At 40.7% G+C, this 24,974-nt stretch overlaps 1 protein-coding gene across 5 annotated transcripts in view; it reads left to right on the forward strand.

Moving 5' to 3' along the window:
* The first annotated feature begins 1,145 nt into the window (after positions 1 to 1,145).
* The window catches only part of SH3BP2 (SH3 domain binding protein 2), a 41,888-nt gene continuing 18,059 nt past the window's right edge, over positions 1,146 to 24,974 (forward strand). Inside the window, exons 1-2 of one of the 5 annotated variants that reach the window (XM_074821974.1) lie at positions 1,263 to 1,367; positions 3,085 to 3,222. In XM_074821974.1, coding sequence (XP_074678075.1) covers positions 3,203 to 3,222 — 20 coding nt within the window. In that variant the 5' untranslated portion in view covers positions 1,263 to 1,367; positions 3,085 to 3,202. The other 4 variants (XM_074821975.1, XM_074821977.1, XM_074821976.1 and 1 more) reach the window with 4 other exon arrangements.

A 24,974-nucleotide genomic window follows, 5' to 3' on the forward strand; every position in this document is an offset into this window, starting at 1 on the left:
TTGTTACAAAGGTAAATGGAGTTAAAACTGACCACTTTGTACCTCTTATAGCAGTGCTCTCGCAGTAGTAAAATTACTTCGAATATCATTTTTACAAGACAAAAAAATGTATTCTAAGTTGCTGAGCATTTTTAAATAGCTTTTGATAGATTTTTTCATATTTTGCTTTTGTGTATTTTTAAATGCCATTTTTGCAATTTTTTGCTCATCTTATTTTTTAAAAAAATTTTTTTTTTCAGTTAGAAAAAGAAGTCTCGGAAGTAGTAAAAGGCAAACTGAGAAACAACAAAAGCCCAAGAGAAGCCAAAATACTGAATAAAAGCTTATCTTAAACATGTGAAAATGAAGTGAATGAAGCGAGCTTCATCTTATCAAATTTTAAAAGTCACCTTTTAGAGCACTTAAAAATACTTTCCCAACTGTGTAACGTCTCTTGGGGGTACAGGTAAGCTTCCGAGTAATGGGGTCTAGTTGCCATGGATACGGGGGAAAGCTGGATAAAATGAGAGTGGAGCGCGGGGGCACCCAGCGCCTGTGTGCGCGGCCAGGCTGGGGCCGGTGGCGCCTGGGGCTGACTCCGCAGCGCTCCTGCTGGCAGAGGCGGGGCAGGGGGGCACCCTGGCTGCCTCCCGGGGAGCAGCCCCTGTCCCCACGAGCCAGGCTGCCGCCCCCGGCCGAGCCTCCCTCCGGCCGAGCCTTCCCCCGGCCGAGGCGGCAGCCCCGCGCTGTCCGTGCCGCACCTCCTCCCGGTGGGCACAGGACACTGGCGAATGACCTTCACCGTGGGCAGTATGTTACGACCTGCGTTCTCCGTACCCCCGGTGTCTGCCGGGCTGGGACCTGGGGCAGACCCCAGCGTCAGCCAGATAAAACCCGGCCCTACCCAGTCGCGCCCTCCGGGGCTGCGGCTTTGATGGCTGCATTTGACAGACCTGCGACCGTGGCCGCCAACAACAGCTCTCGTGAGGCCGCCGAGAGTTTTCAGCACACGCGGCCCCTGACAGAGCCGAGCGCTGGCTGCGGCTTTTGGGCCGGCCCCCGGTACCCCTCAGGCACACACAGCCGCTGCTCCGGCTCGGCCTTGCGCAGCCCAGCCCCTTGCCCGCCCAGCCCTTCCCTTCCCCTCCCGTCCCGTCCCCCGGCGGCCTCCGCCCCACGGCAGGCCAGGGAGGGGCGGTGCTGCTCCGCCCGCCGGCAGCTCCAACCGGCGGAGGGAGGCGGGCCCGGCCCGGCCCGGCCCGGCCCGGCAGGTGAGGGAAGGGGCGGGCGCTGGGCGCGGTGACCGCTGCGGGGCCGGGCTGCGGAGCGGGGATGAGCGGCCGGCGCGGCGGCTGGCGCCCGCGGAGCTGAGCCAGGCTGCGGCTGAGGTAAGCGCCTGCTCCCCCTGAGGGGGCCGGGGCGGGGCGGGGCCGTTCCCGCTCCCCCAGCCACCGCCGCCCCGCTCCGCGCGCCAGCCGCCTGCTCCCTCGCACGGGGCGCCCGCGGGGGGAACGGCGGCGGGAAGGGGCTTCGTGCGCGGCCACATCGCCCTTCTCCTTCCTCTCGCCGCTTCGCGGCCGCAGCGCCGCGCCGGAGGGCGCCGGGAAGCTCCTCGGGTGAGTCACCGGGAGCCGCGAGAGAAACGCCGCTGCCGCCCCGCGGGAGAGCCTCGTGCCGGGCGGGAGGGCCTGCGGCCTCGCCGCGGGAGGGCGGGGGGTCGGGCGGCCCCGGGAGCTGCCGCCTGGCGTTGAGGCGCTTGGGAGCGGCCAGTTCCCTTCGGGAGGGCTTCTGGAAGCGTCCCCCGCCTCGGTCTGTGTCCCTCGGCAGCTGCGCGTTGCTGGGAACATGGGTGATCCTCGCCGCCGCTCTGGGGAAGGTGCCGTTCCCGCTGCTGTGAGGGAAACAGTGGGAAGACCCCCTGGGGAGAAGGACTTGGGGGTATCAGTGGATGGAAAACTGACAATGACCCAGCAATGTGCACTCACAGTTCAGAAAGCCAACTGTATCCTGGGCTGCATCAAGAGAAGTGTGGCCAGCAGGGCGAGGGAGGGGATTCTCCCCCTCTATCTGCTCTCGTGAGACCCCCCCTGCAGTGCTGTGTCCAGCTCTGGGGGCACCAACATCAGAAGGACATGGACCTGCTCGAGCGGGTCCAGAGGAGGCCACAAAGATGATCAGGGGCTGGAGCACCTCCCCTGTGAGGACAGGCTGAGAGAGTTGGGGTTGTTCAGCCTGGAGAAGGCTCTGGGGAGACCTTATAGTGGCCTTCTAGTGCTTAAAGGGAGCTACAGGAAGGATGGGGAGGGACTCTTGATCAGGGAATGTAGTGATAGGAGAAGGGGTAATGGTTTTAAACTGAAAGAGGGTAGATTTAGACTAGATACAAGGAAGAAATTCTTCACTGTGAGGGTGGTGAGACACTGGACCAGGTTCCCCAGAGGTTGTGTCTGCCCCCTCCCTGGCAGTGTTCAAGGCCAGGTTGGACGGGGCTTTGAGCAACCTGGTCTAGTGGAAGGTGTCCCTGTCCATGGCAGGGGGGGTGCAACTAGATGATCTTTAAGGTCCCTTCCAGCCCAAACCATTCTATGATGATGCCTTCAGAGCTGCTTTGGTTGCCCGCAGGTGGAAGGTGGGATGCAGTTTGACAGTGTGACTCCGCCCATGTGAGAAGGAAAGGCTCTTCAGGGGGGGGGAAAAAAAAGTGTAGGTGCTTTCCTTCAGCAAAGAAAAGATGAAAGAGCTCTACTGTTTCCCCACTTATGTTGAGCTGTGGCGCTGGTGTTGTGTCAGGAGTAATTTCCTAGCACATTTCCAGTGATAATATAAATATGTGTTAAAGGATGAGGTGAGACTTCTTAGAGATGAAATATAGAGTACAAATGTGTTTTTGAAAGCATTTTCTTTAGTGTTATCATCTTCAAGCCCCTTCAATCTTGGAAGCCCCCTCATATTTACTTGGGTCATGCTGTCACTTCTGACTAGGTTTGAAGTTCCCGTTCATCTACAGGTGTAGGCTCTGTTCAAATTATGTACTGTACTTGTATCAGTAGAGAGCAAGGACACTTAGCACGTGTTTGTTTAATTTGTCAACTTTTATCCCTCAAGTGGCCGGTGAGAATTGGTAGCAACTTAAGGATACTGCTATCCGTAATGAATTGAGAAGGTGGATAAACGTTTCCCCTCCTACCATTCTGTCTGCTGAGACATCTCTTCTTGGGTCTTGATGATGCTAGCAAAGAACAGGTCAGTAGTGGGGCTGAACCAGCCTTGTACCTTGTCTAACTTCATCATTACAAATGAAATAATGTTGCTGAGCAGATGTTAAAGAGCCTCTCCTGCTGGTGTATGCACTCTGGCTGGCTGGGGCATAGTCAGGACTTTAGTTTCCTGTGTGAAATCAGTTGTGTTAAACTGATATGTTTCCTACTGTGAAAAGCAAATTTCCACTTTCACTCTGCTCAGCGTTAGTGTCTTAGAGGTTATAAAACAAATTCAGATCTGAATAATTATATACCTCTTCTGTTTATTTTTAGTTGTGTTTGTTCAGGACATGTAGAGCTGGAGCCTCTGTAGTTTATTTCATTCACATACGTCTTTCATGCTACAGACCAAACTAGAATTAACTTGCTGTTTTTCTTTTTGGCATAACACATGCTTCTTTCCCTTCCTGTTACTGTATTTTGGAGCCATCTTTCTGTTGCAAGAGAGCCGATTAAGATATACCCCTTGCCAATATTCCATTACTGCAGAGTCAGTACTGGGTCAGCTTAGTGGTGGGTTAAATGCTGTTTCCTGTTTGTAATTTTTTTGTTTTAAAATCTCCCAGCTCTCCATAAAATTCTCCACAAAGGATGACAAACTTCGTGCTAAAACGTCCAGAAAATAAAGAGCTTTTTTTTTGAAGTTATGAAGGAGGGAGATACAGAGAAGCCAGTTCTGGAAAAGGTTTAAAGTTTTCAAACCAGTAAGAATGAATACACCAGGATAAATTCCTGCAGACACCTCAGGCAGGGCCGTCTGAGTGAGAATTCCTGTGTTTGAGGCCAGTTTGATCAGTTGACCATGAATCTGTAAGCTCCTGCAGGCAGATGACTCTCCTGTGCTTCTAAGACCAGACTTGCGATCTAATTTTGTTGTTAAAAAACTTAGCCTACAAAAAAAACCCCAAACAAAACAGGAGGTGTAAAAAGTCTCCTTCGACTTCTGTGGACATGGAGCAGATAGAAAACCAAGCATGGCAGCCACTTTGGTAATGAATGCTAAGTAGAAATGGAAATGCATTAAGAACTGTTAACTTACTCTTTACAGCACTAAAGCACAAACATGGATGACCAAACGGCACGTATATATTTGTCATTTTAACTGTAGGAAAAGTGCTTTTGACACTCAAACCCTGGTGGTTACACTTGCCCCGAAGCCCTTAGATTGTTAGTACGTTTATTGCTATGCATTACAATATGGTAAGGTTGCAGTAATAGAGGTATGTGTTCTAACTTGATGACATTGACTTAGTGTTGGTATCATCTTCCAGTCTCTTTGACATGAGATGTTAGACAATGGGTTACTTACACTTTCATCAGATTATCCAGCAGTTTCCTAAATTGTTTGGCATGTGCAACCCTGCAAGTATTGTGTCAATTAATTGTTGCTGGCTTAAGCCCTGATCTTAAAAGTACTTGCAGATGTAAGTAACCGTATTATTTGTAAAACTGTTAGTTTGTATTACTGTAGGATCAGGATCTTGGCTTACTACTACTATCGGACCTTGCAGGAAAGTTCATACAAGCTCAGACTCTTGGCAGAATTGATGGATAGCTCTGTAAACAATGGTAAGGACTCATAACAGTTACCAGGGGACTTCCAGAGTAAATTGTTTTTCTTTATGTTTGAAAGTATTGGTTGATACAATGATTCTTCCACAACGCGTTTAGTCTTCTGATGGGGATTTCTGAGGAAGACGAGAAAATAACTTCCTAGGTGACTACTCCTCTCTTGCATACCTAAGCATTCTTCATATTCCATGAAGACATTTCCTGATAGCATTGCCTCACATTTCCTTTTGAACCTGTACTGTAGTGGAACAAACAGTGTCTGGAAAGGAGCTGGTAGTCTGGAAATCAGAGGGACTTAAGGCAGCCTCAAAGGTAATCTGAGAGGCACAGTACTAAATGGAATGTGCATTTTTTAATACTATTATGTACATATGTCATTGTCTATTCCTCTAATATTTATGGACCATTGCTAACTTGTTAATCAACACCTCTGCTACTCATCTTATGCTAGAATGTCTAGGCAAGTTATGCCTTTTGCAATGTGTGAGGAAAGAACGGAAGACACTGAAGTTCTGATCAGTATAACTGCACTGGGTGTTGTTGCAAACTTTAAGGAATTATCATGCTATATATTACAAGCATATGTATCTTCAGCTTGCTTGCTTCAGATAAATGACTAGACTAGAGCATCGAACAGAATTTCAGTACACTGTGCTTTTTAAGAGCAGTGTGCTGTCTCTACAGTATTTCTACAAGACCCATTTGAAGGTTTTTCCAGTCTTGCCTCTTCTCCATAAACTCCTGTGATGAATTTCTTATTTCTTTGTTAAAGAGAAAGGGGGTTGAAGAGTCCACATTTCATTTAGCACATGTGGGAATATGAAAACTAATTTTCCCGAGGTAAGGGATGAATTTTGAACAGGGCGGTAGTTAGGGGAGAATGCAGAGACATGACTTCCTATGGAAACAAACCTAAATGTTGTTCTCCCCCTATCCCAGCACACCAGCATAACCGAAATGCTCTATTTATTTTACTTGCATGCCAGCTCATTTCCAGTAATGGGCCAAGTTCTTATCTCTTCTAGGGTGTTGTTATTGCAGTGGTTACACATATCTGAAGAATATCTTTGGCAGAAAGATATTTAAAGACGATATACAGTGCAGAGAAGGATTTACAGTCATTCAGAAATCAGACCTTCACAATAGTTATGTCCTCAGCTCCTTCAGACTTTGTTTTTAGGAGAAGAGAACAGCTTGCATGCCTGTTATAAGGATTCCTGTTGCATCTTCCTGCCACAGTCACAGGCTGGTTTAACCAGAGTAATTCAGGGACACTTAATCTGCAGCTAGGGCTCTCTCTAAAGTAGTTCTGGCAAATCTTAGCTTCATGGAAAGTGAACATTCTGGATCTGTCTCCTAAAACGGTTATAAAGAGCTGAGCTAGATGGCTGGTATGAAATAAGCAAATCTTTGGCGAAGTTTAGGAATAGCTGCTTGCTGGGTTAATCTTCATATCTCTGGTTGTCCAGAGGTAAGGAAAGCAGACCTTTGCTTCCTTGCAATCTTATCTTTCTGGAAAGGCCAAGGGTAGAATTCCAAGAAGGCTAGGGAACTCATGTTGTCATCCTCTTTATGTTTGAAAATTCTCACTGTTCCACTGGTTTCTGGATTTTTATTTTATTTCCTCTAAGTTATAACATTGACCGACAAACTGTACATCATTAGTCATGTATAATCAGGATCACTTCCATTCTAATGGAACAGTAGGGACATTTGAATTGTTAAGTCTGTTCTGTCCTTCAGCGAATATGTATGTCTTTAATTGCCCCGCAACCCCTGCCTGGCCCCACTCTTCTAGTGTTAATTTGTCAAAGAAAGAAATTCCCAATTCAAGCTAGCTTTGTATCCTTACATTTTTAAAAGGTGAACACTTTTTCCATAGCTAAATGTAACCACTCTACTGTAACTTATAAAAACATGAGATTTGGATTTGTCATTGTAGACCATTTCCTTGGGTATGTTAGGGCAGGAAGACAGGAGTTTTGGGTTCTGTTCTTTATAGTATGACTAACTCTAATTTACGTAGGTGGTCATATTGTATATTGTAGTGTAAGTCAGCATTTAGGGATGACTGTGGTAATTCCCAATAATTCCAAATTGATTTAGGTGCCTACAGTGACTTTTACAGCATGGAGATGGTTTTAACTCTCTCACAGAACATTTAGAAAACTTAATACCTGCACATAGATTTGAGATCACTTTACAAAAACTTTAGTGGTGCATGTAAATAGATTAGTTACAATGGCAACTACATCAAGCAACAGCAATTGTAAACTTTGTTTACATGTACTATCATCTCCTCTTGACACATGCATGCACGAAGGACTTGTGCTATATATTGCTGTAAACCACTGATATTCTTGATTGTTTCAGTGCAGGGAATATATTACAACCCCCAAACACGAAAGTTACCAAACATATTTAGCCAATGTTTTTATTTCATTATCCCTTCAGCTTTGACATAAATGAGAATACTAGGAGAAGCTTGGATTTATGCCTTTAATCATGAACTCACCTGTAAGGGCTCTTCGGACAGGAGATCTTTAATTTGGGATGGTTTCCTCAAAATACAAAAGTGGAATTTTCATCAGAACTCATATGGGAGCAACAACTGAGCAAAGTATCAACCTTAATTTTTTTAAAAATCTGGTGGCTGTGGTAAGTAATATTTAACTTTTTTGTGAGCACCAAAACCCTGAAATTTTAGAATTCTTTTTGGCAGGAACACCAAACAAATAGCAAAGATCATGAATGAGGTCTCTAAGAAGAGGGAGTTGTATATATTTTAAGCCAGCATTTATTATTCACTTTCTTTCAGGGTGCCTGTGCTGTATGTTTTAAGCCTTTCCTCTAATTGGAAGGATAACATGCTGTTTTAAAACCCCAGAAACTAAAAACCCTCAGCATAGTAGCTGGAGCCTTAAAAGAAACAAGACTTAAATTTAGTAGTTGTCAAGATTCAGTACTACTTAAATATGATAAATAAGGATGCCTTTCCAGGGCTCTGGACACTTTTGCAGAGTTGACAGTTCATGAGATTATTTCAGTTCTGAGAGTTAGGATTCAATCATGAGTTTCTGTGTAGATAGAGCATCATTTTTACACAGTGAAGGAGGTTACTATTTCACAGACTGCCGCAGCTGCGTTTTTGTCCTGTGGGTTGAGACTCACTATGTCAGGGTGTGGTCATCCTTTCTTTAGTGTGTTCATCTTTCTTTTGTTTGCTAACCTTCTCTGCACCCGTTCCCCCTATCCAATATCTGTATTGCTGTTTTTTTACCATTTTCAGCATACCTATCAAAGTGGTGATAGTGTCTGTGGTCTGAGTCTTCAGGCAGAAATGGGGGTTTTTGTTTGTTTTCTCCTTTCTTTGTCAAAATTGATGGTGTGACAGAAAGACTGGAGGTGGATCACCTGTTTATCTTAACAATTATTTTTAACTGTGCTGTGCAGCAATACCACAATGTGCTTTTTGCATATACGGACCAGTACTGCAATGATGCTAGAATTCAGGCACTGTACAACTTTCAGTATAGTTTCAGTGAGTTTAAAAAAAGAAACCCCACACTGACTGACCAGCGCTGCTAGACAGTCGTTGCTCACACCTAGAGCAGAGGAGGAGCAGCAGTATACTAACCAGAAATTTCCTGAATGACCCAGTTCTTAGCACCGGCATTTAGTATTTTATGTTTCAGTTCATCTCCTGTTTTACAGCTGATTTATAAGTCAGCACCCTGACTTAACACTGGTTACCAAGTTTCCAGTTAAGTGATTAGTCCCAACTTGCTGTAGAAAAACAACCTTCATTTTGGAGTGTGAATGATATTCTTTGTTCTTGCTTCTGGCAGTACTTGGAAAGAAAAGGCTGGGGGAGTCCAATGGCACCAGTGTGCATGTCTGGAACTGTTGCTGTCTTGGAGATCTTTGTTTAAGTGTTGAGAGAGAGATGATGGGAAATGTGCTGCAAGACTCATCATGAAAGGTGATTTACGTATAATGGAGATATGACTAAAAGCAAAAGATTTCTCAGGAGTTTGAAGCATATCCAAATAAACAAGAGGAGAGACAATAGTAGGAGGAAGTAGGAAGATTTAGGGTTCCTATGTTTAGTACTTGTACGGTCAAAAAACCCCCAGACGTACTGGGTGATGGAAATGTAGTCTGCACGTATGGGTTTTCTCTTTATTAGGACAAGAATGTATGAGTTTCAATAAGGCCAAATGCCGGGTGCTGCACTTTGGCCACAACAACCCCCAGCAGCGCTACAGGCTTGGGGAGGAGTGGCTGGAGAGCTGCCAGTCAGAGAGGGACCTGGGGGTGTTGACTGACAGCCAGCTGAACATGAGCCAGCAGTGTGCCCAGGTGGCCAAGAAGGCCAATGGCATCCTGGCCTGTATCAGAAATAGCGTGGCCAGCAGGGACAGGGAAGGGATCTTACCCCTGTACTCGGCACTGGTGAGGCCGCACCTCAATTCCTGTGTTCAGTTTTGGGCCCCTCACTACAAAAAGGACATTGAATGACTCGAGCGTGTCCAGAGAAGGGCAACGAAGCTGGTGAAGGGTCTGGAGCACATGTCGTACGAGGAGCGGCTGAGGGAACTGGGGTTGTTCAGCCTGGAGAAGAGGAGGCTGAGGGGAGACGTCATCGCCCTCTACAACTACCTGAAAGGAGGTTGTGGAGAGCTGGGGATGAGTCTCTTTAACGAAGTAATAAGCGGCAAGAGGTAATGGCCTCAAGTTGCACCAGGGAAGGTTTAGACTGGATATTAGGAAGTATTTCTTTACAGAACAGGTTGTTAGGCGTTGGAATGGGCTGCCCAGGGAGGTGGTGGAGTCCCCATCCCTGGAGGTGTTCAAGAGGCGGGTTGACATAGTGCTGAGGGTTATGGTGTAGTTGGGACCTGCCAATGCTAGATTAAAGGTTGGACTAGATGATCTTCAAGGTCCTTTCCAACCTAGATGATTCCATGATTCTGTGATTTTTAGATTGGGCTTCAGTGACCTGAACTTCACCGTTACTGAATGTAAATGTACTTTTTCATTGTTCAGGTTAGCCAACCCAGAACTGCCAGCTGAACCACATCTTTTGGTGTTACCCTGCTTTAACAGATGGAAATAAGGTCAGGTCTAGTTTAGCTGGCAGTCTTCCTATTTAGATGAACTATGAACGTGTGCTGTGCAATTTAATAATTAATCCTTAAACAAAAGCAAGACTTAATTCTCAATGTTCTTAAATTGAGATGACTTTAAATAACTCCAGCTTCATCTTGTATTAACATTCAGCTTTTCATTTAAAGATGTGCAAAATAAAAAACAAGAACCCTTGGAGGAGGGAAATCTTACTCAACACGTCAGTTTCCACTTTCATGTTCAGTTCTTCTCCAGACAAATAAGCTTTCTACTCTCCAGGAGAGCTGAAATCAGTCACTGAGATGTCTTTATCTTTATGCAGCACTGCAGGGCGGCATCTCAGATCTTGAAACAGATTCTAGTTAAGTGTAAAAGTTTGTGTTACTTGCTTTCATTTTTCATGTAATAACTGCTTAGTAACAAAAAAAGGAAGAAGAGTGGTAGAAGTAGATAATGAGAATACCTTGGTCTTGTCTGGTGTAATATGGCTTGCAAGACCAAAAAAAAAAGTGCTTTCGTAGGAAGCTTTGTTTCCCTCTTCTATTTTTAACTTCTGCTACTGTAATGATAGACATTAATCATCATTCTGGAAACAGTAATGTTTATAAATATTTGCATATTTTCCTATTAATAAATAGTAGTCTGTTAAGGTGGGGAAGAAACTAATTTTGAGTTTAAAAGTCTCATGAACTATGATTATACCCGGGCTTATACCCTATTGAACCTATAGATGATCTCTGATTTCCTTTCCATGTCTGCATGTAAATCTTATTCCAAGTTAAAATCTGTTTGAAATGGTCCTTCATCTCATGTTTTATTAGCTCTCTTACATTATTTTTCAAGACTTACCATACTTAACATTCTGACATGAGGGACAATCTCTCTATTGGTGTATTTCTAAAGCTTGTTAAAACTCTTCTATAAAGTAGGAAGTTTTGGTTTAAATGCCACATCCTTACAAATTTCACCTTGAAGTCTACCTAGTTCCCCTTAATTTCAGCAGAAGTTACATGCATCTAAGTGCTGAGGTTGGCATTCAAACCAGAATGTAGTTAACCTTGAGAGCTAGTTCCTGCAGCCAAGCAGCAGAGGCTTAAATTATTAGTCCCTAATCTTGTGACAACTCTACCAAAAAGAGTAAATCATTACCTTGATGTTGCTTAACAGTAATTCTGTTACAACATATCACATAATTGTTTGTTTCTCCTAGACTGAGCTGGAATTTTGAAGAGACTAAATTCAATATATTACAATCAAGACAGTTATTTCCTCAAGTGAGAGCATCTCTTATCTTGGAGCACTGTGGTATGATCTTATTGCAGAGATGGCATAGGTTATTACTGAACATTGTTCTTTCATTACGTGCACTCCTAAACCTTTTACGCAAATCTAGTAATTGCACTGTTTTGACCAAAGCTATGTACTGAAGTCAGCTTCTGGTATTTCCCTGTACTGATAAAACTGTATGCTTTAGGTACATAGGCTTGTGAAAGAGCTAGTCTTTTCCCTTTTCATTATTTTCTGTACTTTCCTGTATTCCTGGAAGGATTAGCATTTTTTCTACTTAATGTCCTGATAATGATATGGAGAGAAATTTAGCTCAGAGAAACCTGTACTCTGAATCTACAGGTCCTCTTGACAGATGAAAGGCTTATTAGCTAATCTGTAAACCTGATCTGTAAACTTGACTAATCAAAATGAGGCACGTCAGGCAAAAGAGTGACCTGACTTGCACAGCTCCTGAGCATCTGCAGCTGTTAACTGCCTTTAATCAGACAGGCTTAAACATTCAAGCTTTCCACTGTAATTTTTCATTCAGTTAATCAGACTCCACTATCGTGCCAGATAGGTATGTTTCCAAAGCACTGCACAGTTTTAAGTGAGTGGAGTGGATTTATGTATACAGACTTTTGTGGATGTTGCATGGAGAAATAAGCTTTCTGCTGTCAAAGTGGGTATACCACCTGTAGGAGCATGGGACAATCAATCCTGTGCAGTCTCCATTGTTTGAAGTCTAGGAGGGAGTACTTACCTTTGATTTTTAACTGGAGACTTGCATTAGGGCTGTAAATAGGTGAATATACTCAATGCTAAGCAGAAAGGGTTTTCTGAGAAGACAAAATACCTGTTGCAGCAGGGGTGCGTGAGTCTTGCTGTAACATTAGTAGTTCTCTTCACTGTAAAGAGCTGGAGATAGAACACTACTTTGAAGAATATTAATGGGATTATAGACAACAGAATTGTGATCCTGGCTTTAGGAGAGCCCAAAGAAATAATAGGATGATGCATAGTCTGGCCCAAATTTATTCCAGTCCCACCATCAATAAGCTTGTGTGGGTACGCTTAGTAGGGAGTAAATTAAGCATGGCAGACTGCTGGGATTATGCTAGATAAGTACTTGATGTGTGACTGTGCAGTGGGGGAGGGAGGGAAATTTGGAAGGGAGAGAGGAATATTTTAAATGTACTTTTCATGTTTAAACTAGGAGAACAGAGTTAGACAGCCTAAGTCTTCTCTAGCCACTTAGAGGAAAATTTGTGGGAAGCTGTTATGTGAAGAACTCACAGTGAAATTCTTTTTTCCCTCTGAACTCCAAGCCTCAGTGAGTCATTTCCCTCCTGCGCCTCCCCCCAACCCCTTATTTCTGTCCCTGGGCAAATATCAGCTGTTGTGAAGATGGCTATAGTTCAGAAAGCCACTGATCTAAGTGTCTGAAGAGGCAAACTCAAGCGTTATCAGAGGAATGTGTGAATTTGCTGAATCTCACACCTTTTGCTTTGAGGTGCAGATAACCTTTCTAATAATGATGGAAACAATGCTTGGGAGATGGAATACTGTATTTCCAAATGTACACAGTACTAGATGATATCAAAGTGATTAAGACTGGAAACTATCTGTCATATTGGCATCGTGCCTGCTGTGCCTCTGCTGCCAGACTGTTTCTCCACAGCTGCATGGTACCCCTGCTCCCCACAGTGGAGAGCTGTTGTGCTTCTCCTCCCTGCTGGCTCTTCTGTTTAGCAGAGCTGGCCGATGCTGTGGCTCACTGGTGCTGGAAGAATGAGAGGACTGCTGGGGGTAGAAGGATATCTTAGTGGAAGCGAAGGGTGTCACAGTGCTGCTGATGCCGCCTGTGTGCTTGCACTGTGGGACTCGGCTCCTCAGCAAAATGGGGTTGGCAGGTGGCAAGGGATTAGTGACAAATCTGTTCATTACTAAAGATGTAATAATCTCTGAACTAATGGGCTGCAACAATGTTATGCTACTTAATAATTACTTGGTAGTAGGAACCTCACTGCCGGGCTATTGAACTGGGAGCTAGGTCTCTTCTTCCAGAGTTTGAGATCTTACTCCGATGAATGTGGCACTTGTTTGACGGGCTTTGTTTATTGAGAGAAAGCCAAGCAGAAGGGATTTGCAGCAGTGTCTTTGCTATAAAATGTAGCAAATGGAAGTCTTTTTGCTTGAAACTCTTAATTTGGCAACTTGATACAATTCCCTTTCTTCATGGAGTGTTCGCTTCCATTTTAGATAGCAAGGAGCAAATTAATTAGATGAGTACTTCTAATTAATTCTTGCTTCTATGCCATTTCTGCCTTTCTAGTCAACATATGGAATACTTTGGCTGCCACATATTACTCATTCCCTGTCATTTTTGTAGCCCTGAGGAGATGATTGAAAATGCATGGTCTAGTGTTCTGGTAGGAGTTTGCTCTAAATGCGCTTGCTGGTCTGTGTTAATTGAGAAGGTGTGTGGAAGAAACACACCTGACTCATTAATTGGGAGTTGTGAAGTGTCATCCTTGCCTTCTTATGAAAACAGAAGTAGTGAGAAAGCTGTCTCCCACACAGTCTTTACCAGTTGTAGTAGTGGTGTTGGACAGTCTTCCTTTCCTTTTTTTAGTTTTTTATTGTTGGGTTTTTAGGTTTTTGAGAAGGAAAGAAGCTCCCTCTTTTGAGAGAAGAGGGAGCTTGTACTAGAATAAACAGGGTTGAGGATAGTGTTCCGTAGAACAGCCAAAATACCAAAAACGATGGCGAGTCTTGGAGAATAGATTCCATGTGATTTCTAACTGAACAGTTGTGACTCCAACAAAGTGAAGTGAAAAATGATAAAGGAAAACTATATAGCATTCCAAACTAACAAAAATTTTGAGCTTTAAGATTTCAAGGTATACAGTACGCAGCAAGAAGTCTTTCAAGATCAATCACGTATACTTTAGTCTTAAAACTTTCTAGTCTTCTCTCTATCCTTTCTGACGTAAGACTTATTTTTTCACATTCAGTTAAACTGTAACTATTGCAGTCCTTGCACTTGTTATTTTTGGTTGTGCCATGCCAGCTGCTGGTTCTCTGGTAGACTGCACAGGAGTGGCACTGGACCAGTGGAAGTGAAGCACAATAATTTTTTTGTTACTTTCCTGTTGCCCATTTCAAAAAAACAAGAAAAGTTTTTACTAACGGTTGTTACAATTGTAAATGTCTTATCTGGACTTAAAAGGTAGACAAGTCATCTTATGTCTTGTGAACAGTTTGACTTTTCTTTTTTAAAATAGGTCAACTGAAGATTATTGAATCTGTAGTTAATGCTTTTACTACTTTTCTTTTTTCTTGTGGAAAGAATCCACACAGATCTTTGGAAGAGGAACAACTAGTTCTCTGATATCTTAATTCTTATTCTTGCTTAGATGCAAATAAAAATGGATGTACTTGTTTGTACAGTTAGAAAAATTTGGCACCATGTTATAGCTGGAGTAATCTAACCGCCATCTGTTATGTTTTTTCCAAGGAAAACGAAACAGCCGTAAATGCGAGACTAGCATTGTTAATCAAAACTGTAGTATTATGCTACTCTTTATTAAAGGTGGTTCTTTCTGAAGAATAGATTTTATTCATACATACCCACATGTTATGTTACATATATAATGTGTATATATATAAAAACATGCACAGGTATAGATGGAATATAACCTGAATAACAGGAGGTGTAGAGAGTCTGCAGTTTTACCTAAAACAAGCTATTTTCCAGGCTGTGCCTTTGATAACCATAAAGATGGTTTTGTTTCTTTGGTATGAGAAGACTTTCGCTGAATAATCAAACTGCTTCTTGTAATTTTTTTTTTAAAGTGATTCTTTGAATCAAAAATCCTACTTAATCTATCAGTGGTGTATCTCCATTGGTTTATTGTATAAACTGTATGTGTTTTTGTGATCGTATAAAAATCTTTGCTAACCTCTGATGCTAAATTTAGAAAAAATTTTGTCATCAGAATTTGATAAAATTTTTCAAGTATGTAATGGGATAGTTCTAGTTTGAAGCGTTGGGACTGTTAAGCTTTGATCTGCTGGAGATGTACATGACAGAAATTGAAAATGAATTCCATTATAACCCCTAAAATGTCTTTCATTATAATAGTGGCTTACTAGTTAACAATAGATGACTAGAATGCATGAAAGATTATCTGATATTTTCTGGAAGAAAGATTATCTGATATTTTCTGGAAGAAAGAGAGGTGCTTTGGACAGTGTAATGCACTTCTAACACTTTCTAGTACCCCTCTAAAACTGAGAGTGCTTTTTATAGCTGTAGATATAAACATGTGAGAGAACTATTAAGTGCAGTTTTTTAGAGGATGTTGTGTATCAGTCTGTATGGTTTCAAATGCTATATAAAATGTCACAAATACCATTAAATATTTAAAAAGTGTGCAGAAACAGCACTTTAAGGAGAAAGTTCAGCTTCTGTAGACCTTTTATTTTGTGGTGCCAGTATCTTACACAGCCGAATCAATGCATCAGTGATATGTGTGATCTGTCATTTGGCTTGGGTCTGGGCGAACTGTTGTTGTATTTACTATACAAAGATGTCAGGTTTGATTACTTAGGTTGAAACAGGACTAATCCCATTGACCCAGATTCCTGAATTTCCTTTGTGCAGGTGAAATCCAGCTTCCGCTCTTCATTGTGTACAACAAGTGACTCTATTTAGAATGCCTTAAGAATATCTAGGATGTGTATAGCAGAAAGATAATCTATAAATATTGTAAAAGCTTCTGCTGGTAATGTTATATGCTCCATGTGAATTCTCTGGAATACCAAAACTTGGAGATGAAAAATTGCTATATGGACTCCTTGGACATGATGACTGTTAGTTCTAGGCAGTGCATAAAGCATACAATTTTGGAGGTCATAAAGAAGAGTGCCCTTCTGTCATAACAGTTCATCTCTGTAAAGAGTCTGGCTGCACTGTTTTGAAAGAGCTTTTCAAAGAAACTTTATATGAAAGAATTGTGCACAAAGGCAATGTATTCTTTGTAGCTCATCTTGCTGAGAAGATAAGGGTTGCTGGAGTTTAAAACACGTATCATTTCTTTAAGAAGTGTATACATATGTATTTTTATATATATATATGTATTTATTGTGAGTGTAATAAATAAAAGTAAGTTTTGAAGGCGAAAAGTCAATGAGGCCAGGAGTCAGCCAGATGTTTTTTGGACCAGCTTTGATGTGACCATAAGAATGGAAAGAATAGACAATACTATTAGATGTTTAAGAAAGGATTTGGAAAGAAGCAAGTTCTCTATGATAGGATAGGTTAATGTGATGCCAAGAAACATCTTCAAATTAAAGGGGAGGGAAATAATCTAACTGGACTGTAGAGTGTATGTAAAAAATTCCAGGCTTCTGCTAGATTCAAACTTTGGCTGGAATAAGACCTTACATCTTAATTTAAAAAAGAAGAGTTGGTGGGAAGTAAATGGAAATATCTTTTACAGTGAATGTTTCAGTTTAGAGACTTTTTTTTTTGATCACTTGATGGAATGATAGAAATAGCTGTATGGCATCAGATCTGAGGAGTGCTTACAGAAGAGTGTAAGAACTGGGTAAAAATACAGAATGCTCTTTCCAGCCTAAGAAGTTGCTGCTCAGGGGCTTACTGGTATCATTTTGAAGTGCCAGAGACTGAGATCTTGGAATCCGAGATGTATTTCTGTATTCGCAATTTCTCAATCACTGTGTACTAAGCTAGATGCATTACAGCTTTTTTCTTTTGTTTTTTTTTGGGTTTTTTTTTTTCATCCTCTGAAATATTAGTAATCACCACCCTAGGAAGGGTTTTGATTTACACATGCAGTACCACTAAATCCATTCCCATTATCTTTAGTTTTCTGAAGTCTTTTTCCCAGTCTGAATGAGTATATGTCCTGAGTTTCAAGATAGGTCAGAAAAGGAGCTGATTTGAGGAGAAGAGTCAAGTGACATCAAGATCAGATGGAAAGTAAGAATCTGGAACTTGTATTTTTAGCATCTTGCCTTTGATCTATCTTACTGTCAGGTGTTTGTTACTTTTATAATACGAAGTGTGTTTTTTGTACTTATTGTGAAACCTTTCTGCAAACTTTGTTGGCACTATGTCAGTAATATGTTTGATTAGGTGAACTGTGATCTATGTTGTAAAATCAGAATGTTGTTGTTCGTGTTTTATGAAGTATTGCATATGAAGTCTTCTGTACTTGAAAATAGGCCCGTGTGAACGCACTTGAAAATAGGCCCGTGTGAACTCGATTTTGGATGCAACTCTACAGCTTTGGAGATGTAGGGCAGTGTCAGCTAATCCTTGCTGTTGGAGTTCATTTAAATAAGATTTAAGGAGGAAATTTTTTTTTCCTTTTGGTCATAATTCTGAAGCAAGTAGTGATTCCCATAAAAGAAATTATAAAATAAAATGGCATTGTCCAACTTGTAGAAGCAGCCCATTGCATGTGATCATACATTTTCAGGGGTAAGTGATGTGAAATGGCTATTCCCTCTCATGTTGTCCAAATTAAAATTATTTGTTTACTGCTGTCTTTCTGACACAGCCTTGCAGTGTACATTTGTTTTAATTTTAAAATCTTGACCTAAAATCCCAACTACGCGTGATCTGGTGGTTACAATTAAATTCAGCTTTTGTAGAAAGTAAGCAAGGGCTTGCAGATTCTTCTTTCCAGTGCATGTTAAAAGAACAAACAAACAAAAAAGTAGTATTTACCTAAGTGATGAAATATATAGTAGCCTTAAATCCTGGTTATATTGTAGTCCATGCTCCTACCTGTTTGAGGCCTTTGATTTGGCATTTGCATGGTTGGAAGTGGGAGTGGCAAAATACTTATGCCTTACACCATCCTTTAGAGAAATGTTCATATTGTGATTTAAAAGGGAGCAGGCTTTGGAATCAGAATAAAGAAGACTTGTTTCTGGTACACCTACTTGCTTACATGAGGTTTTGAGCACAAGGAGCTTCAAAGCTGTTGGAGGTGGGGACGGTCCATCCATTAGCAATACAGCCCAGTTGGGCCTTTTAATTCTATAAATTACACTTGTATGATTATTAGCTTATGTTGAGATTCTGGTTCCTAGTCAGAGTTTCCAAGTATGAGAAGAGCAAACTCTAAGATGCTTCACTGCATCATTACTTAGAAACCAGTACTATCTCCTGTGTTGTACAGCAGTGAAGTATAGAGTGTGTCTTTGCGGTTATACTCTGTCTCTAAATTGTATTGCTAGTCTTTTTACAAGCAAAATAAAAATAGAAAATGTTTGTTTCATTTTGTTTTTCCAGAGTCTGACAGAAGTTGAGCTTCCTCTTTGGTGCTGGCTGCAGCCATTTGCCTGCAGAGGTATATTTTCTTAAATATAGGGTTACTGCAGCTCACCAGAAGAGGGACAGCAAGCTTGAAGGGCTCACAGATGGCATGACCAAAGGCTTCCTCTAAACCAGGGCTTGCTGAATTTCTTTAGGATTCAATTAGTAGCTTGTTATTGGGGTCAGTGGTAGAGTTTATAAATTTACTCATTGCAGTTTTTTGCTGATAGACATTCAAAAGGCCTCTGTAAGCTTTATGTGATTTTGTTGTTTTTAATGTACTGCTGCAAGAATGTTTTAGAATTGCTTATATTCAGTTATTTTTCTGTTGATTTGTATATACACTTAAATGAAATATTCTCTTTAACTGGCAGTAGTAGTCTTGGACCTAAGTTTTGTTAGTCCTGTATAAGCACAGTTTGCAGTGAACTGAGGGATGTTTTATGTTTTGCCGAAATGCTTTAGTATCAGAAATGGTAGAAAATGGTGAACAAAAGTGTAGGCCTCTAAAGTGGGGTTTTTGTCTGTCTTCTTTTTTTTTTCTCCTTGGACTCTTGATATTCTTTAAATTGATCTAAGTAAAATTCTGAGAAAACAGAAAAAAATATTCCTAACAGACTTAACTTTATATGACAAAACATCTGCTGGTTAAATGTACCTGTCAGATATGCTTTATAATCAGTAATGGATATTTGATTCCCTCTTGTAAATTTCTAAAAGCTTTTATTTAGGTGTTGCTTTTACTAAAGTTCAGTGGTCTGCCAGCTTAAATGCTTAAGCAGAAATTATTTTGTAGTCCAACAGTGCTTCCCAAATTATCAGTTATGAGAATTGTATGGAGTTCATCACAAACCAGCCCAACAGTAAAATTGTTTCAACGGTAATGTTTTAGAATAGAAAATAACTGCCAAGGAAATAAGTAATTTGTGGAAACTCCCACTTTTAAGTGTCTGTGTGTATTTGGGGAAACTCCCGTTGCAGCTGTCTGCAGCACAAATGTCTGCAGGAATAAGACTTTGGCAATCATGTTTGTACTTCTGCTCAGTTACGTGGTTCTACAAGCCCTGACGAAAGATATCAGTTAATCATAACGATAGCTTCATTTAGTCTTTTTTACAGGGACCTTGTATATAGATAACAGTTAAAAGGAACAAAGAACCTGTCCGTCTGGCTTGAAAAGTAAATGAGAATGGAAGTCTTGCCTTGGTAATGTGTCTTTGAGTTTATTTTAAAGAAACATGTTAAGCAGCAAAAATGTTTAAAAAACTTGCCTTCCATTTTAACTGTTACTTATACCAAGTGTCACTGGTATGGTCTGACTGGCATGGACTTGACACCCAGATAACTCACTGGGTGGATGCTCATATACAGTTTTGAGGGGCCTTTTGATTCAGTATAAATCCCTTAAACTTAACTTGAAAAGCTACTCACAATGAAATTGCCAACATAAAAAATTATGCTTAGGATAGCTGCACTGATTTTAATACAATCCTTATTTATATCAGTATGAAGTCTTAAGTTATTTTTCAAGGCTAGCTGATGTGAGAGAATCTGTTAAATGATAATGTTCTTACATTGAGAGTTTGCAGAAGGTTCTTCTCTTCCAGCTGCAGTGTCTAATTTGTTTTTTACAAGCTGTGCATACACTGCAAATACTTTGTGGCTGTACTTTGGTCTACAGACGTTTGAGCAATATATGACATTAACCATATCTCAAAATCAAGGTCAGTATATCATCTTCTAGGATTTATGCCAAGCTGTTTGGTGAAACAACCAAGAAAAGTTACAACTTTTTTTAAAAATTGATAGGCGCTTTCTCTGAAGTATGGCTTATTTATGGCAGACTGGTGCTGGCTGCCTTTTTTGAAGTTCCAAGCCAACAATATGTCCATAGATACTTGGAGTTTAAGAGCAGTGATATATAAATAGAAACTCTTTGACCTGAAGTGCTTCTCAGTTTTAGATTGAATATATTATCAAGGCTTCAGCTACCTTTTTAAATGTATAGAAGTAAATAATTAAAAATATTATTAAGGCTTCTTCAGTTCTTCCTAAGTAAGCTGAATGAGGGAATGATCGTTGAAATTTAAAGAATAGTAATTCTCTTGGCATTGAAAGAGGATTTTTGGAAATTCTGTCCTCATTTCTCCACTCTGCTGATTTTTTTATTTGTTTTTTTTTTAATTATAATTCTACAGGTCACCAAGCAGAAGTAATACTGATGCGTGGTTATTCATATTCTCACAGGACTGCCTCACCTAGCAGATGAAGGATTCAGACAAGTAGTAATTTACACTTGCTCTTTTACTGTCTTCAGTAGTGGAGTATACAAGTGACAAATACATCATCTCTCAATATAGTGGATTTGTTTCCACCATGATCTAGAAACTTGGGACTAAACTAGTTTGGTAGAATTAATAAAAAGAATAAAACTCATAATAATCTATTTCTGATTTAAGCTTATTAAAGTCAGTAAAACTTTAACAGAACATGGTTGTCTAATGCCTTACTATACTGTAGGCTTTTATGGAAATATGTAAGGTATGAACTCTTATGTATTCTGAGTGGAACTCGACTACTGAGCTGACTACTTGCTACAGCTGAAGGAAAGTGGTTTTCATGCTATTAAAAATTTTTTTTTATTGCTTTGTTAATTTTTTTGCCTTGCCTGTTGCTGTGCTCTTCTTGCACTGCTTTTATTTACAGTCCAGTCTTGCAGTTTCCTGTAAATTGGTCAGCAAGAGGAAGCTCTATTGCTGCAGAGACAACTTAACCCTTCTGCTAGACTAGTGAATTTATACTGACAAGGACAGCATAGTGCTAGACATATATTGTATTGCTCTTGCTTTCCATTAACTAAAGATAAGTAGGATTGCTTTTGACTGGGAGCAAGAGCTGTTCCTAACAATGGCAGAGATGAATGGCTGACTTAGACAGTGGCCCTGCTGGAATGAAATCTAATTGTTGGTTCATGACGCTTCAGTTCTTCCTTTTAAGGCTATCTGAGTGAAATCTCATTATGTTAAAAGAGATGAAGTAACTTCTTCTGAGTGAAATTCTCCCTAGGCTAGCTTGGTGCAAGGCTGCTTCTCACCACTGATTTTGTGGGACAAGTGAAGGATAGTGGTCTGAAAATCATATACCAGAGTTCCTTGCAAGACAGAATTTTGCGTTGTGAAGAAGGAGATATTTAATACTCTTTCACTTCCCTAACAGATGTGTTAATCAAATCCATAAAGATTTCATGTCTCTTCAGACTCTTTATTTGCAATTTTGAAACACAACCCTTCTGATTAACGTCAGGTCTAGAAAGTGAAGCTGAATTTTCATTCTTCCAAAACTGTGAAACATCTAAAATTTGTTGTTGTTCCTTAGTGGAACACCAACTTGTGTGTGTGCATATGTGAAATGGCTTCTGTTCTAACTCTGTGACCATCTTGATAGTGTTGGAAATCACCAGAAAAAAATCAAAAGGGGATCTTGGAACTTGAAATGAAAAATCCTGTGTTTCTGAGTGTTTAAGTGAAGAAAGGGAGAGGACAGCATCAGAAAGGTTAGAGTGGAAAAGCAGTACTTCAGGAACATGTGTTGGATAAATAAGGCATAATTAAAATGAGACTGTGAAGGCAAAAGAGCATGGTTGTGTAGTTTGGAGGGGAAAACCAAGACTTAGGTGTGTCAGACCAGAAAAGGGAAAGAGGAACTGATTTTTTTTTTTTTTCTCCAGTGTTACATATACTCAAGTGCTGTCATTTTGATCATAGCTTTTTTTAGTAAGGTAGGGATAAAGGTTACAAAGATGGTAATGCAAGCTTAGAAGAGTATGCGTAGATAGCAGAGAACTGGGGGAGAAAATATTGCTTTAAAGCATTGCATGCTAATACCTAAAGTCTAAATTGGCAGCTGATATTGTAGTAGATAAAGCAAGTGAATTTAATTCACAAACTGGTGAGATGTACAGTCATCTTTACATCTTTTCTGTGGGAAAAACCTGTTAATTAAGCCCCTGAGACAACTGGGTTTTGATTCTTATTAAAGAGCATCAGGATTTTGTGTTGATATGCTGATCCTTTTAGCTAACAACAGGTGTGTGGTATTTATGGTTTGCTTCCCTTCCTATATAGCCTGGCTATGGAAGGACTGCAAATGGGTGTCCTATGGTGAAGACTGGGAATTGCTTTTCTAACCAATATAGTCATGGCCAGTATGTGAAATGTTATTTTCTTCTGTGCTTTGGCTGTTGGGTAGTTTACAAAAAAGAAAAGGCATCATATAGAAACTTCTTCTTTCTAATTTGGATTCCCCCAAAATACATGAAGTAAGCTTTACTTGGCATATTTATGTATGTTGGTTTTGTCCATCATTCTGAAACTTGCTAGTTGTTTTTGTCTTATTTGAATTTTCTAGCCCGAGGTGTTGTTTAATTCCAGACGAAGTCAATGAAACACTTGAATTATTTTAAGAGCTCCAGATGAAAGCAGTGTAAAACAATGGCATTTATTCATCATCAGTTGGTGATACTTGTCCTGTAGAATTGTTGCCCTGCGTTTGAGCCTCTTGGATTCAAATTTTATTGTTTGTTGTGGTTTGCGTAGAGTCAAACATACAGGCAAGACTTGCTCTGAAGCACATATGTGCTGCATAATCTTTCAAAATGGCTATTTTTAATTTCTTGGGTTGAAGAGGGAAGGACAAGCTCCAGCTATGGAGAAGAAAACAGAGATGAAATACTTACCATAGTTCTGTGGTGCAGTGCAAGTACCTGAAGCACAGGCTCTTCAGAAACGCAGGCAGCATTTCTGAGCCGTGCCTCTGCTGGTGTGAGAGCCCGAGTAGACTGTAAGAAAAAAGAATTACTTTCATTTTCTCCCATGGGAAAGTAGTTGATTGAAAGGTGAGTAGGAAGCAAGTGAGCACTGGAAAATCCCCTCTGCTTTCTGGCTTGCTGTGTGACAGAGGTTTGAGGTATGCAGGGTTTGATTTATAACCCCTCTGGGAAGTTGGGAAATCTGACAAAGACAGTGCTGCCCACTAACACTGGGGGAAACAGGAAGTAACAAAGGAAACAAGTCATTGCCTAGGCGTCCCTTTTGGCCACGGTGCAGTGCAGATGCACAAGCAGTTGGGGCAGGGTTTCTTTTCCTTTTGTGTGTTGAGTGTACAGCAGCAATTGCAGTCACGTTCAACCTTGTAATACACAGAGCGGGGAGAAATGCAGAGATGTTCCTGTCATGCCTGAGAGGGGTCATAAGTTATTAATGGCTTTGTCATCACAAAGGAAACAATCATTCGGTGAAACTGTCAGCAGAAGAACTATGTGTCGATCAGGCACGGTCACCAGGTTAGTGCATATTTGTGGCTTGTATTTCTGTCATTTTCTCTTTTAGGTAGAGAGCAGACTAAAAGTAAGAACAGGATATGGTATCTGGGATAAAATACTTTTAACTCGTGCACAAAATTCAAGGGTAAAGAATTGAAGGGGCAATAGATGAGGTGAGTGGTGGTTGCAAACGTTTGTCAGAAAAGCAAAGCAAGTTAAACTGAGTAAACTTACAACAGTGTATCACAGTCATAGTTCTCTGTTCCCTTTGTCCTGTAAGATTTATTTGACTTCACAGTGTGTTTGTACTGTGCTATTAATCCTTCTGAGAGACTATTGTGAAAGGGACTGTTAGAAGTATTAACAAATGGAATGTGTAACCAAAAAAAGTAGGAGAGATATGGAAGACCATTTCAGAACTGGAGAATGTTTAATAAATGGAAAAAAGACCTGAAAAATTTGCAGAAAGCAGGTTTAAGAACAGATGGTAAATGTTTAGATGGTTCAATTGGAGAACTAGTTTTTGTTCAGAATTGCTGAGAGCACATTGGGGAAGCTTTTATTTTACAGTTCTGCTGTATGTATTGCTGCCTCGTTTTTGGCTAAGCCTTTTGTAGAGCCTGAAACTTCAGTCTCCCTCTGCATTATATGAGGAATGCATTCATTTCTGTAAGTTATATGTTATATATGTAATGTTATATATAAGTTATATTCAGAAGGAAACTAGCATCTTGCTTTGCTAGGTTTTACTTTCAAAATAGAATTTAAAGACTAGAGGTTGAGATATTACGGAGTTTAAAAAGTTCTCAGACATAATTGGCATAGAGATACTTGTTACAAATTCAGATCAGGTTTAATTTTTGCACTGCAGCTTTGGAGGCTGGTTTTCATTTGTTTTCAGCATGACCAAACTGGGATCTAGGACAGACCATAAATATTATAACAAGTGAGAACTTTTAATACAATTTTTGGCAGCTGTAGTTTGAGATGAAGGTAATGTGTTTTTATGCCTATATACTGAAAGATGTGGAGATGATCACATCTGCTGTATGTTCTGCTGAAGTTAAGCAAGAACTGAGGACTCATG

Source organism: Strix aluco, chromosome 4 (assembly GCF_031877795.1).
Source record: "Strix aluco isolate bStrAlu1 chromosome 4, bStrAlu1.hap1, whole genome shotgun sequence".
NCBI classification, from domain to species: Eukaryota; Metazoa; Chordata; class Aves; order Strigiformes; family Strigidae; genus Strix; species Strix aluco.